Genomic DNA, 15,487 nt, shown 5'->3' on the forward strand with positions numbered 1-15,487 from the left:
ATACAAAAAAAATATTTCATTAACAACTATGCCCCTGACATGCAGGGCAACTTTAACCAAAACCATTTAATTCCTCATTTGTTTGCACGTCTCTAAAATGAAGATGACGTATTCTAACTGGGTTGTTGTACAAATTAATTAGTAAACACTAGTACAGTACTTTGCAGTTAACACATTGCTGCTTAACAGGTATGATAAAGAGTATCTTCTGTTGCCTGTATCTATTCTGGCAAGAGAACAAACAGAAAGGTATGTAAAACTTATAATGTAGAGAATAAATAAAAGGACTTAGCAACCTACAGAAGTGTTATGATATCACAATGCACAGAAGAAAAAAACCTCACATACTACAACATTATTACACTTCTCATCATAGATTTACTGCATGTAGAATTATAGGTTCACTACTGAATTTCAGTTGGAAGAACCTTGGGAGGACATCTTAGCCATCATTTTGGAAAGGAGATGGATAACTTCTAAATTACATCCAAGTCACATCAGGTTGCTCAGGGTCCTATCATTAGCACACAAGTACAGCATTAAAAGTAAACATTAGTAGATCAGGACACATTTAGATAGGAAACTTCCCAAGCATGTATTTCAGATACACACAATTTGCATCTCCGGTGATCAATTCTCAACCAGGAAGCCGTGACTAGAAGATCTCCAGAAATCCCTCTGACTTCAGTTACTCTGATTTTACATGGAATAGGCCATTCATTAATATCAACATTGGCCATCACTTTCTGCAGCTCCCTTTTTGCAACAAGCCCATGTTGCTGCTGGGTTCCAGTCCCTTCATGCTCCCACCTTTCACATGACTCCACAGCTTTTGCTTTCTTGGCAGCATCCTTTTGGCCCTTCTAGTTTAACTCATTGCTAAACTTCCCTGTAAACTCCTTGGCTCACACAAACATCAAGCAAAAACTGCAAATCACATGTTACGATTGTCTAGACCAACACTCAACCATGCAAGTGAGTAAAGGAGAGCTTAACTGACCCCTCACCATCCTCCTTTCACCAGCACGAACCAGGGCTGGACACCAGGGAAGGATGGGAGGGATGCAAGAGATTTCACCTTCAGGCACCATCCTGAGCAGCTGGCAGTCACTGGAGGGACTGAGCTGCTGCTGGAAAGGAAACAAAGCAACTCCTCTGCCAGATTAAAGGGAAACAGTTAGAGTTTATCTGGCACTATGGATCTACTCAGCATCTTTCATCCCACGTATGACAGCTCTGACTGTCTGCTTAGCATTTACCAGCTCTAAATGTTACTCACAAACAAAAGAAAACAGCGTTTTGTCTGCTGAATGACACTAAGTCAGAAGCACTGCCTGGGAAACTGCACAGTCATGTCCTTAGGATTAATTGCTAATTCATTCTGGTGTGAAGTCTTCCCCCTCCCCAAACACCGTATTGCTAGGCAAAAAAACCTTACATTTTCTGTCATGGCACAATAAGAATTACTGGCATTTGGCAGCGCTGTCTCTCATGCATTAAAGGCGGAAGCCCTTCTGAAGGCAGTGCCTTCACTACCAGAAAGAAAGAGCAGCTGATGGGTGTGCATCCTACCTACCTGCACACAATTACACTGCTGATGTGGATTTCACCCCAGACATAAATCAAGTTTATATTGGTTGTTCTTCAGGTGAGACTTGAGTCTGGATGTTCTGCCAACGTTTATGGGAGAAGAGAAGGCACGAGCTTCTCTAAACGATTCCTGTACCTACACAGGTGAAAAGCGTGCCAAGTAAAGGCGATTAGGGCCCAAAAATAAATCAAAATGGATACCTAATGAAATCTGGTTGCAAGCTTTTCCCAGATATTTTTAGTAGATAGAGAAATTACTTCCTGTTATGAGTAAAATTAATGATTAACGTGGCCAACCCTCATAGCTCACCTGTAATTTGCTCAAGTATTATTAATACTTTCTAAAGTAATTGTTTCTACTTTAAATAGAAAATCAGCTGGACTGAAAGCCTACAAATTACAGTATTTAAAGAAAGCAAATGAACAAGTGAATTATTTCCTACTAAAAAAAAAAAATACATGTGCATTTTTAGATTTCAACAGAATCCCTGCCTGCTTCACTGCCACCAGCACAGTTGGTTGCTCAAAATAACAGGACTTTCTGCTCCGTACATTATGTCGAAGTGTGGCAATCTACTATTTAGAAATAAAAAGTGCAGAACTGTGCTTTTTCCCCTCATCTCTCCTGCAGAGTGCCACCCACACCTCCCAGCCCTGACCCTCCCTACCCGAGAGAAAATGCCAGGGCTATCACCTCTGCTGTCTCCCACGTTTTCCCTTTGCTACTCAGCCTCAGCCAACCCACTCTCCACAAGTGCTCTGTTCTCCCATTTTGGAGCACTCTGCAAAGCTGCAAAAGAAACTTAACTCCCATGAAAAGTTCTCACCAAGCAAAGCCCTCTAAGAATAACGTGCTGCAGTTTCAACCATGTGAAATACCTCTGGATTGCCTATTTTCCTTTTCTTGCCTTTGCTAAATACACCATGTTAAGCACAGCTGGGGTCAAATCACACAGATGCCAAAGTTCCAGATTCTGGACTCCTGGTGGAGGTGCACTTCGTACTTAGATTTACCATATCACTGAACCATAAATACAAGGGTAACTTCTGCTCATATCAAGAAATGCCCTTCAAAAAAAAAAAAAGAAAAGGAGCTCATGACAGTACCTACAGTGTGCAACAAGAATTCAGAAAGCTTAGGAACCAACTGAAACATCGCTACTGATACAGCATTAACCCTTGGCTTAGCTGTGGTGTTTTGTGTTTTGTTGTACTTCATCTGTAACTTTACCCAAATTTCATAAGAGAACTGTTTGACTTTCCTCCGCTCCCTCTTTGTGCCTTCAGCTTCACTGCATATTTGTCCAGCAGTATCAAATCAAGTTCCTAGAATATCAGTTTGCATGCACCTTACATAAAACCCATGTCTGGCAGAAAATGCAGTGAGGAATGAAAAGCAATGAGACACACTCAGTGTGCTTATTTATAAGAAACTAATTTATACCAGTCACTGCTCCCTATTGATAATGCTTTGCAAAGCACTCACACAAGATATGTTTGGCTCTCCCTCATCTCACTAGCACTCCTCAGCCCTTTCAATGCTCCAGCTACTTTAAAATGGCCATTACAGGCCTCAATACTACAATGTCTTCTTGAGTGAATGTGCTACGTGCAAAGCAGCACGTGAAGTGCAAGGCCTGAGCTGTACTTCCCAGGTACTGCTGATTTATGGGCCCAATTAAAAGATAACACTAAAAAAAAACCAAACCATCAGAAACCTATCTTCAAGCAGGACTGGAATACAAAAAACAGAGCCTGGAAGTTAACCTTCCTTAGAAAACAGAACAGAAAGCAAAAGTAGATCTTTCCAGGCTCCACATACAAATGAGGACATGACCTAGAATGGTGCAGCCATCAGCCCATGCCTGTGACAAGACAATCTTAGCAGACTTCCCAACCGTAATGATTCTATGATGAGCTATGGAGCGACTGCGGGTACCTGTTACAATACACTTCTTTCACAATCACCACAGATCCTCATTTCTCTACCATCTCTCTGTAATCACCTTACCAGTCCCAAGTGCAATTCACGACAGGTAGAGAAAAATCACTAAGAACTGCCACCTCTGCTTCAACCCGCAAACTTTGCAAAGCTGATTATCCCTGCAGCCATTACTGCCTGCTCTGCTTCCCTCCCTGCAGGGCTGACAGCTCCTTGTGTGGTATTTTTGTTTTGGTTTTAAATCATCTCTCAGCTTTCTGATTTATCATCAAGATGTGACCCAGTTTTGCTGATTGAAAGGAAGCTAAAGCTAGGAATGCCAGAAGATTATCCTCATCTAAATTAAATCAGCATCACCCAGATTAAATGGGGAGAAAGAACATGTACAACCAGTGATAAATCAGACACGCCATGATGCAAACAGAAATGTTAAATATAAGCTTTAAATACAGACTCCACACCTTATGTTAATGCTTTAATGCTGTTGTGGGACCTCTGGATCTGGAAGTATTGTTTTTTCTCAGGAAAAACTGTGCTCTGTTGTTATGCTGCATTCCCACAGCCTTTAACAGTGAATTGCTCCAAGGTGGGTTTTTGGTTTTTTTTTTTTTTTGAAGAGCACAGTAAAAAAAGAGATGATAAATTTGTACCGCTTAACTTGAAGTACTGCAATTACTCTTGTGATTATGGGATTTGACAATCATCTCATATCTAACCACTCCAATAAAGCTACGCTTACCTCAGCAAATTCACACACAGACACACTGAAGCTCATTCCTACACTGTGAGAACACCAGGGATGCACTCTAGGATGTTTATTTCTCCTTACCTGAGCAGAACAATTAAACAACCAGGCTTCAAGTGCATTTTTCCACTCTAACAATAACCCAATGTCACAAGTTCCCAAACAGGTCATACCTTCATCTCCAATATTTCTGGACTTCCAGAAACACACACTTCTCTCTCACAACTCTGAAAGTACACTGAGCTTGATATTCACAAACGAAACAGGAAAGTCATTTCACACTGTCCAATGGACATAATTCCTTTTGTCTCTTCAGTTCTTCTCTTCCACAAACTCACGAACAAAAAAGTGATTGTGAGCTTTCCAGCTGCTCTTTATAAAAAACATTTATTAAAAAAGCCATTGCATCAGTTTTGGAAATACAACATGCAGGGCTGTTTAAAAGAAAAAGATACAACTTCAGAACTGTTTCTTTATCCAAAAAAACCAGAAAACCAACACCACCTCCTTTCAGAACAGAGTTTACTTGGAGCAGATAATTCTCTTCATCTCTATACAGCAAGTTTATTGCAGCAGACAGAGGTCCCAGCTGCAGTCAGAAGACACACAGGAACACACGTTTCCTTGTGCCTTACAGGCTGCAAAGATGTGTCCTTAATGCCACCTTTGCTGACTGATCAGCCAAAGTCTGTATATGTGAGTTAGCAGTGGTGACTTGCCCATGTCCATCCAAAGGAACAAAGCAGTCCTCAAGAGCCTCCTGACTAATAAGTTGCAATACTCTCCTAAAGCAAGATGATTTAGTCATCATTAAACAAACCAATATTACAGAACACGGTGCACATGACAGCCTTAAGATCAGCCTAGCACATTCAAATATGTGCAAGCATGACTTGTGGACTTCTTACACAAGCCACAAACACGATAAATATTTTTCAACTAGGTTCCACAAGGAGGGAATCCGATAACACAGGGCGTTTTTAATTGTATTTTTTTTTGTATTTCTGATGACTGCTTTCCTGCTCTGTGGCATCCATATAATGCCCTTCTGTTCTTCACTGCAGAATCTGGCACTTTAATAAATTACCACTTGCAGAAAAAGGAATGTGCTCATTTTAGCACAGAACACCAGATGCCCAAAATGGAGACCAACTTTGAAACAAGAAAGAACAAATTTTAGAATGTAAATGGTATTACTATTATAGAGAAAGTAAATTGGCCGCCGTGTATTAGTGATCACAACAGCCATCTCTACAGAAGCCCCAGTCATCCTTAGCAAGAAGCATAAAAGATTATCAGCACGTGGTTTAAAAAGCTGCAGCAATAAGAAAAGGAAAGGATCAAAAACAAAAGAAAAAAGACAGAAAAAAAAGAGAAAGAAAAAGGGGGAAACAAACAAAACATGGAGAAAGAACATTCTGAACATGAAAAATAGATCAACTTCTACCAGCAACAGAAAACACCCTGGGGCCACTTTCTAGTTCTCATTCTTTCACAAGCTGCATTTTTTATCAACAAGAGGAAAATGAAGCAAAATTGCCATCATGTTGTGCTTTATCTCTAAACCTTTTCTCTGTCTCTCACAAGGCTTCAGTAATTATTTAGATAGCACCACGGGCAGTGATACTGTCACGGGAGCCCTGGCAACTGTGCTTACACAAAGGAGGGTGGAAGAAAGGTGCAGCTGGCGCTGAACTGCATTTTCTGTGGTGCAGGTGTAGCAAATCTCAGCTCTCATAAGAGACTGGTCTCCCCAAGCTCAGCATTCTTTTACATTAGAAGGTGTGTTTAGCTAGTTGTATTTCACACATACCATTAATACAAAAACACACGGAAGGGAAGTTGCACAATCAGGTGCTGTTAAAAATCTCCACACCTCAGCCTCGCCTGCTCCCCCTTCCCATCCAAGAATGACAAAGAGCAAACACCTCATAGCAGAGCTGGAAAATGAGATGGATGGGGCTGAACGGATGCAATTTCACAGTTGCAGACTTTGAAATTAAGCCAGGGAATGCTGCGTACAGCGGTTGGACTGACTGCCCAGCGCTGTGCGAGGAGATGGCAGTGCTGCCAGCTGTGTGGCATTCGGTTCTAAAACCAACACACTCATCTTAGAATTGCACCTGGAAATGACCCAGCTTCATTTGCTTCTGTTCAAAATACCAATAGCAGCATTTTGCAAAGGATAATACTTTCAGGTCAGCGTTCATTTTCACCCAGAGAAGCCAAAATAATCAAACAGAACTACTGATACCAAACACAGAGATAATCAGAGAGTTTATCTAAACCAGCATTACAGCTGTGGAGTGGATCATTATGACCCATAGGACACAGACAAAAATAAATTTAAAACAAACAAATCCCACCACACACCCTCATCCACTTATAGGCAGCCATGGTAAGATCTCCTTGCAGGAACGCCTGTCAGAAAACAACTGATGCTGTCTTAAATGAGAAAGTTTTTTTCTTTTTTCTTATTAAAAAAGACTGAACACAGTAGGAATATAAAGCTGTCCTTAATATTTTTTTCTGCAATGGCCTTGCCTTACGAAGCACTGAGAAACACTGCCATAAGCTCCCTGCTTGCCTGCCAGACAAGTTGAGACTGAGCGTTTCTTCCTACACACATTGCCCAAAGTAATTCTAATTTCAAATAATCACCTACTGGAAGAATTTTAAGCCATCCTTAAGGAAAGACTTTTTTAGTATAACCGACATCCACCTGAATGCTCATTTTTTGCACATCTATTGAAAACATTAATGGATTTATAATCAGGTTACCATGGTTCATCATGGTACTGTGCACCAGCAGGGCTGTGGTAATTCATCACCTTCACACCCAGACCATAGTAATTACAGAGTACTGAGCCCCACTTGGAACAGCAAAGGAATTTCAGGCCACAAGATGCAAAATGAATTGCTTTATTGTAGATTTGCTGTAGTGTAAGGATGTTCACAGTGTTCTCTTCGCTCTTGATGCGCTGCAACCCATTAAGCTACCATGGCTGGATTGCAGTTCTAAATACTACATCTTTCAAGGAAGTCACTTTGAAATATCTGGAATAAATCTGTACAAACTATTTCTTCTTAACATTTTTAATCTTACTTTATACCCAATCTCAAGACACACACACAAAAAAGCAGAAAACTGCATCATTCAATAATCACTGCTGACACAAAATGCAGAGTCCCAGTGTGCCAGCCAGCTACCCAAGGGCACAGGTTGGCCTGCCTCAATGCAGGCAAGCCAAGACTCTTACCTGCTTGGGGCTCTATTGTCTTGTTGGATCCTGCATCCATAAACACAAACCGTCCACCGCCAAAATCTTCAGCATAGTCAGAGAGGTAGAGCAGTGAAGTATAATCAAAGGAGCCATAAGTCACCTAGGAGTAAGTCAACATTATCAGTTATGTTTATACAAACACTATATACATATAATGAACTAGTATTTTACCTTTGTTATTTCTGTCCTCAAAGTTCTCATAACTAAGAAACATCCCTGCTGATCTCTGTCATTTCAGATGTACAGTCATAAATCATTTAGGTTGGAAAGACCACTAAGATCACCTGGTACAGCCATCAGCCCATCCCCACCATGTTTACTGAACAGCCAGAAAAACATTGTGTCAGAAGTTACACCTGTGTATCATATCAAATGTATAGAAAGGCTCAGATCTGTTTGTATTATTTCAAGAGAGAATTTGACCATAATACTGACAGTGATGCCCAAAAGCAGTCCTTACATAACTAACCCTACCTACTGGCTAATCAGCTAGAGGTGCCTGGAAACCTCACCTTTTACTCTCTTTCATCAGCTGTCATTCAAGAGCTTCATGGTAACAGTCAGATATTGACTTTCCAAATAATTACACATTTGTTGTGTGGAAAGGAGTAAATGTTCCTCCAGGATTTGTTTTAAAATCTTCAAACACAGCTTTCAAAGTCCCCGCTTCCTCTCAGCCTACAGACCAAAAAACCCATTTCTAAGTATAACAGAACAACTTTCATTCCTGTTAAAGTATTATTTATGTATTTTGATCACTATGCAGGCTGAAGGTGTGGAAGAGAAATGCGATATATTAGTAGCTTCCCTCCACACATTACCATTGAGTTTAGCTGGCTTCCAAATGTATTTTCTTTTCGTATCTATACCACCTACAATTTAAAAGATGCTTAAAAGTAAACTGCTGCATTCTCAAATGTCTTTACAGTGTATCACAGCTCAGTCAAGTTCTGAATTACACCATCAAACAGGGAAATACACAGAGCAGCAGTACTGTATAAATATACATCATCAGCACAGTGTTTTGTCTGATCTGGTGACTGTTAGAGCTAGGTGCTATTTCTAGGCTTAGAAATTCCCTAAACATTTTTTATTTTCTGAAGTTACACTCATTACTGCCAGTCATATTTTAGCTCAACATCAGCTGCACAAATTATTCCGTAAGGGCAACGACTACAGAGAACACAGCAACAGATGGCATAGGAAGACATTTTCATTCTTACTCATTCTGTTATTTTGACCATAACAGCTTAAAGAAAAGTGCCAAATGCAGCAATAAACAGTCCAAGTCACAAGAGTGAAGAACATTTTGGTGATACTCTTGTCCCTGTATTTACCCAAACCTTGTTAGCAATATAAAGCAGTAAATGTGCCACTGCAGCACCTCTGAACAGCCATTCTACAGCCCTACTCCCACAACTAGATTTGCAAAAGCTATTTTAACCCTCATTGCTTCTGCTACAAAAACTCCAGTTAGTGTAAGGTTTGGCTTGTTTAACTTGGGAGAAAGGCTGAAAAGACTCTGATTGCTGCTTACACAGGGATGAGAGAAGGTGGAACTGGGAGGAGGGAGGGGAACAAGACCGATTAAGAGGGTCCATACAAACCAATATAAGTGTGAACTGATCATGAAGAAGTTCAAGCTAAAAATTAGTGAAAATATGCACTGAAATCCCAGAATAGCTTCTTCAATAGAAGAAATTCAAGGAAAAATAAAATAAGCCTGATTTTATGATAGAGACTGACAAGTCTGTGAAGGATGACAGAATCCTCGCCCATGGAACTGCAGAATTCATGTAGTTCCACATCTCTTAGAGAACATTATAAGACTATTGTGCTGTCAGGGCTGAGCATGCAACAGCAATTCCATTATAAATCAGGTATTTGACTTTGGAAAGGTTCAGCTCCAAACAAATCCCATCCAAGATGAAGCTCCACATCTTCAGCCAACACTCTATTTGATTTACCTTGTTTGTAAAGTCAACAAGATTAAATGATTCATTCGGCTGATTTAAGGGTTTCCATTCCATGTAACTAAAAACCAAATTAATTTTAGAGGGAAAAAAAAAATCTAAAGCCTCAACACACATAACAGAACTGTGCTGTTCCATTATGCACTTAAAATCTTTCAAACCAAGGATACTGAGATGGAGAATTGTAATTGCAGGATACTCAGCAGCTCAGAGAAAAAAGGTAAAATGTGCTCACATGCTCCAGTTTGCTTTCTCAGCTGCAAAAATCAAAACACCAGGCAGGCTGATCGCACTGAAAACACACTGTGGAACTACACAACTTGTCCACCTTCTCTGAAATATTTTCTGACCCACCTGTTGGAATACAGTCTCCTGCATAGCTTTGAATTTAAATGCCATATAGCCATAGCAGCTACATCTATTTTGTTAACCTCTAAATACACAATATAGATGCACATTGTACAGATACACACACCACATATATACAGACTTATATAGAGATATATTTGTGAATCTAGTAGATTAAAATCACATGCAGACATACATATTCAACATACAGTAATTTTTTTCTGAAAGCTACGATCTGGTAAACAGAAGTCACAGCTTTTTAAACAAAAAGCATCCAGAAGCTGGTGTTAGCTTCTCTGCACCAGTGACTGCACAATCCCCTTGCCTCACCTCTTTCAAATAGCACCTGCATTTGACATTATCATCCATAAAGTAGCTTGGGTTGGAAGGGACATTAAAGCCTTCGCAATCCCAACCCCTGCCATGGGCTGGCTGTCCCTCACCAGCTCAGGGTACCCAGGGCCAATCCAACCCAGCCTTGGGCACCTCCTGAGATAGGGCACCCACAGCTTCTCTCTCATCGTGTTTTCTAAACCTAAGTTGCTTCCACCAACATCACAAAAGAGTGCAGAAGCATGTGCTGGTGTGGTGAGCAACAACAGATGTGCTCCCTTTAGACTCTTCCATCACTTTCAAGGTAGGATGTTTCACTACTGGTTTTTGGTTTTGTTTTTTAATCTTAGATGTTTCAGGTCATCGACTTCAAGGTACACTACCCATACACAGACTATAGCACTGAGGTGTAACTTAGATTTTGATGGGCTAAGTCCTGCTTGGTTCTATCTTAGGCATCTTTTAAAACTCAACAATATGATTTTGTCTACTTTATTTTAAACAGAACACAAACAAAATCCAGGTTGCACAGAGCCTCTGAATTCAGTTTAAAGCACCAACACCTTACTATCAATTGTAAATCACATAAGACCATTGAAAAACCTGAAGTATTAAGCCATGAGCCTAGAAACAGAAAACTACACAGTGAAAAGAAAGTCGTGGTATTGCCACTCAAAAAAAAAAAATCCAACAATAAAACATTAAATTGCTAATAGGATACCATGTCCCCACTGCAGAAAAATTGTCTTGGATTGGATTCTAGAATTTGCTCATCTTTCCTTTTGTTCCTCATCTGAAGATTTTTTATTTTTTATTTTTTTTTTTAACAAGCATGAGTTCTCAAGTATGCTTAAATGTTTAATGCAAAATAACTTTAAAGTGATCTAACAATAGCACAGAACATTTGCATCCCATTAAAGCCTCCTACTTACCTTGTCAACGTGTGGGTGCCAGTATTCATCATGTGTTGTCTTTGCTTCTGTACTGTTTATTCTAGAGAAGAATGTTGGCTTAGTCAGGTACATGGAAGAAGAGCTGATACCAAAGGTCTCAGCAATCTTCTGTTGAATTCTCTGTCTCACATCACTGCAAAGAACAGAACGCAGCAGACTGAGGGTTGGAACAGCACTGAGGCCCCATCTAAACAGTGACACATCTCTCCTGTTTCTTCTCTGTGCTCCTTCATTCACTGTTACTGCTTCCTCAGAGCTAAGCATCTTCCTCAGACTGTGACTGTATATCCCACTTTCCCAGTTTATTTTGCCTTCAACAATAGACACTTACTACATCAAAAAAAGACAGAATCTGCAGTTTTCTGTTGGTTTTGTCTCCTGTGGTCCAGATTTTGATTAGTGTAAGCAGTCTGTTTTCTAAGAAATTCCATGCATATTGCAGTGTTTATGAACTACCAAAAATTAAAAAGTATCTTACTTGCATATTTTTAATCCAAAGCAGATGACTGGAAATGAGCATGTTTGTAGTGTTGTCTTGTGAGACAAGCCTTCAGTCATCCTTCAAATAATTCCAAACTAGCCCAGAGGAGTCTCAGGCTCTATGAAATTCAAGGTTTGAGGCCAACATATGCATTGATATTGTATCCAGATTTTCTTTAAAAATGAATGCAAGATGTTTTCCCTAATTATTCTGAAAGTTCCAACCACAGTGTGTCTACATTGGCTACTCCTGTGCTTGCCAAGAAAAAGAGCAAGATTTTGCTTTTTTTTTTTTTTTTTTTTTTTTTTTTTTTTTTTTTTTTTTTTTTAAGATAACATAGAACACGAGGAAGCAAGCATTTTTAACTGTACAGAACTGCTTATACAGCAGCATCCTATGCTGTCTTTCAGGACAGACAAGGGCACACAGAGCTAGCACAAAATGCCCCAGCTTCAGTTCACTCTATGATACTTCAAGATTCCTGTGACTCATAGGGATCACTGGAAAAATCCCACAAATAAACACATGCAGCTAGTATTTGATTTTGAGGAAATTAAAAAGCAACAAACTACAAAGAACACAGTAACACATTTTTTAAAGTGTTCTCAAGGCTTAATCCTCTGTTTCCTCTTTAGATACAGTTTTCTCCCCGTTTAACACACTCTTAGCTACTGTACAAGTTGTCTTTTTCTTCCTTCGAGGCCTTCAAAAGCAGCATCAAAGCCAGACACTTGGAACATACACCCCTCTGAAATTCTGAATGGAATTTCATTGCTAGTTCTGCGTCTTTCCTGTGCTAGACATTTCTCTACTGGATTGTAACTGGATTTAAGTTTTCAGCAGTCAATTCCAGCTATTTGAGATGTGAAATATGAAAGCCATGAAATGAAGTTAGAGATGAGATTATCAGCTATTTACATGACTGCATGAACTGATGCTTGAAGTTGCAAGCTACGTAACAGCCATGTTTTGTAAAAGTAACACCAAGAAAGGATCTACAGGCCACCACCCCTTCTCCCCTCATGCCTGTGGGCGCCTGGTCTATCTGCCTGCCTTCCTAGAAATAGGAAGGAGGCTGCCTTATGCTTCCCAAAAGCATTAGATGCAGTTACTCACTTCATCACGACTCGAAGGCAGCTTGCACTCTGAGCAGCCCACCACAGGAATTAACAGCCTAACCCACAGCGAAGGAGCCCATTCCCAAGCTGTATGGCAGCTGGCTGCACCAGCCAGCTGGAACAAACTCTGAGTTAGCTGAGCCACAGTCCTGACACAACTTTAAATCTCCAACAGTCGTATCGCTCCCTAAGCAATGCTGCTTCCTCTTTTGAGTTGATTCTTTTCTTACTTTCAAAAACTTTCTATGAACATTTGCTGTTCTGTGTTCATAAGGCTCTGCTAAAGCTGCATTCCTCCTTGAGACATCTGTGCAATGGCTTCAGCAAGACTGTAAGTTTTGCAAACCAAGCAGAAAAAGCTCTGCTTCCTGACACACAGAGAAGTCTAGCTGGTTTGGATCATATCAAAGAGAAGAAAAAACTTATTAGTCAAAGTATGTTGCACAGAGAAAATAAGCACATTTTTCAAAAGATAACATAAATAAGAAACAAATTCAAGTAGACAAGGAAAATAGTGAATGGGGAGATAATAACAAAGCAGGTAAGGTGAAGGTCGAAGCAGAGATTCAAGCTTTAACCTGGTCTTGTGGCAGCACCTGCCTCCAGCTGACACAGCAATAGCCAGGTCTCTGAGCACAGAGCACCCTGTTGGCCTCCCCTTCCCCTGTGTGCTGCTGCCTTCAAATACTGAGTAAACTGCAGATTTCCACTGATACTCAAACAAGCAACCCATGCTGCAAAGACTTGCTGGAAAAAAGCCCCAAGCAGCAACGTACCTTTGAGTGCCTAAATGCTTCTTCCTTCTTGAGCACATACTGTACCACCAGAAATGCACAGAAACTCCAGGAAATTCCTAGTTCAGCCAGCTTTCTACATAGGGAGTTTAATACATACTTTCTAATAATATGAAGTGAGACCAAAAAAAGTATGTAGGCACTAGGCTGCAGTTTCCAGCTTAATGCAGCAGCAGCCACATAAAGGACTGAGAAAAAGAACCAAGTGTCAAACAATAATCTCTCAAAGATATAAGCTCTCAGACCAGCAAAAAGAAATATATATATATATATATGCTGTTAGAGGCACTGTGCACAGTGAGATTTTCAGCACAAAGCTCTATGAAACCACTCAGCTTCACTAGCTCACTGTCAGTATCTCTGCACTGCTCCCAGTGAAAAGCACCAAAGGCAGCAGCAGGAGACAAAGCCACGCTCTTCTATATCCAGAAAGTTTCAACAGCAATCACACATGAACAATGAATAAAGGCAGAAAGCAAGCTGTTAGTTCTCCTCTGCTCATTCTGTGTCTGTGCCTTAACAAGTTGAGAAGTTTCTGGAATAAAGCTTTGATGGTACTGTTTTTTGCTGAAGTCACAACCTTAAAAACAAGCGCACGCAGATTTAAAGGTCTTACTTCTGGATAAAGATGCACCTTAATAGGTGAAAACGCATGAAACAGGAGGAACTGCTGCAATATGCTTGGCAGACAGGAGAAAAAGCATCAGCTTTGAAACTGTATTAGCTTATAAAACAACATAATTCTGACGCAGATAGTTTAGAAAGCAGCCTCCTGGCTCAAATGCCTACTCAGATTTGTTATTGTTGTAATCAGTAATACTCAGACATGAATTACATCCAGTTATTTCTCTCAGGAGTGTATTTTTAAACAGACCTTAGTAGGTGAATGAAAGTAACGAAGATAAAACGCTCCCAAGAATAGCATAAAATCATTCATTAGGACATAATGCACTGCAGCATGTATTAAAGCATTGCCATTAGTATGAACAAAAGCATTCTATATGGGTTGTAACTGAAATATCTCCTATATCAGCATGCAACACCAATGTACTATTGATGTTCTCTAGCAGAACTCTCACCCCAGAAAGCAGGGGTCGGAAACTAGCATGAATTGCTGCTCAGGACACCTCCTGCCCATTAACTTCTGTTATTTTTACAGATTCTTTGTTCTTTTACAGAACGGAAGGCAGCACAAATTACTTGCAAATTATTCCCCACTGTCTTGTGAGGCAGACACTTGATACCTTCTAAAATCAATTGTAATCAAAAAGCATAATGTGTTTGTGATGTGTTTGAGGGCAGAAGTACATGTCATCAACAGTGATAGCAATATCAAAAAACATTGGGTCAACTAATAAAATTTCAGTTGTTAATAATAACATATGCTGTCTAAATGGAACATATCAATTAACGTATTTGAATACTTAGTTCTCTTTCTGCCACTAGAGGGAGGTCAAATTCCTTCATATAGACTAGAAAACATGAGCAAAAAAAGCAGAAAATCATTAAAATTAGACTAAAAGATCACAGAATCACAGAATTGTAGGGGTTGGAAGGGACCTCCAGAGATCATCGAGTCCAACCCCCTGCCAAAGCAGGTTCCCTACAGCAGGTCGCACAGGTCGGCATCCAGGCAGGTCTTGAACATCTCCAGAGAAGGAGACTCCACCACCTCCCTGGGCAGCCTGTTCCAGTGCTCCGTCACCTCACTGTAAAGAAGTTCTTGCGCATGTTTGTGCGGAACTTCCTGTGCTGCAGTTTCCAGCCGTTTCCCCTTGTCCTGTCTCCACTCACCACTGAAAAGAGTCTGGCCTCGCCATTCTGCCCCCCACACCTTAGATACTGATAGACCTGGATCAGGTCCCCTCTCAGTCTTCTTTTCTCGAGGCTGAACAGACCCAGAGCCAGGCACATTTTAAATTATGA

The 15,487-nt window shown here is 40.3% G+C and overlaps 1 protein-coding gene across 1 annotated transcript in view; it reads right to left on the reverse strand.

Annotated features, from left to right (window-relative positions):
* The window catches only part of OGFOD3 (2-oxoglutarate and iron dependent oxygenase domain containing 3), a gene marked incomplete at both ends in the record, with an annotated part of 34,993 nt that overhangs the window by 4,928 nt on the left and 14,578 nt on the right, over positions 1-15,487 (reverse strand). Inside the window, 2 exons of the mRNA XM_079544286.1 lie at positions 7,538-7,661; positions 11,148-11,301. Coding sequence (XP_079400412.1) covers positions 7,538-7,661; positions 11,148-11,301 — 278 coding nt within the window. The remainder of the gene's footprint in view (positions 1-7,537; positions 7,662-11,147; positions 11,302-15,487) is intronic.

This window comes from Tetrao urogallus, assembly GCF_951394365.1.
Source record: "Tetrao urogallus genome assembly, chromosome: 18".
Lineage (NCBI taxonomy): Eukaryota > Metazoa > Chordata > Aves > Galliformes > Phasianidae > Tetrao > Tetrao urogallus.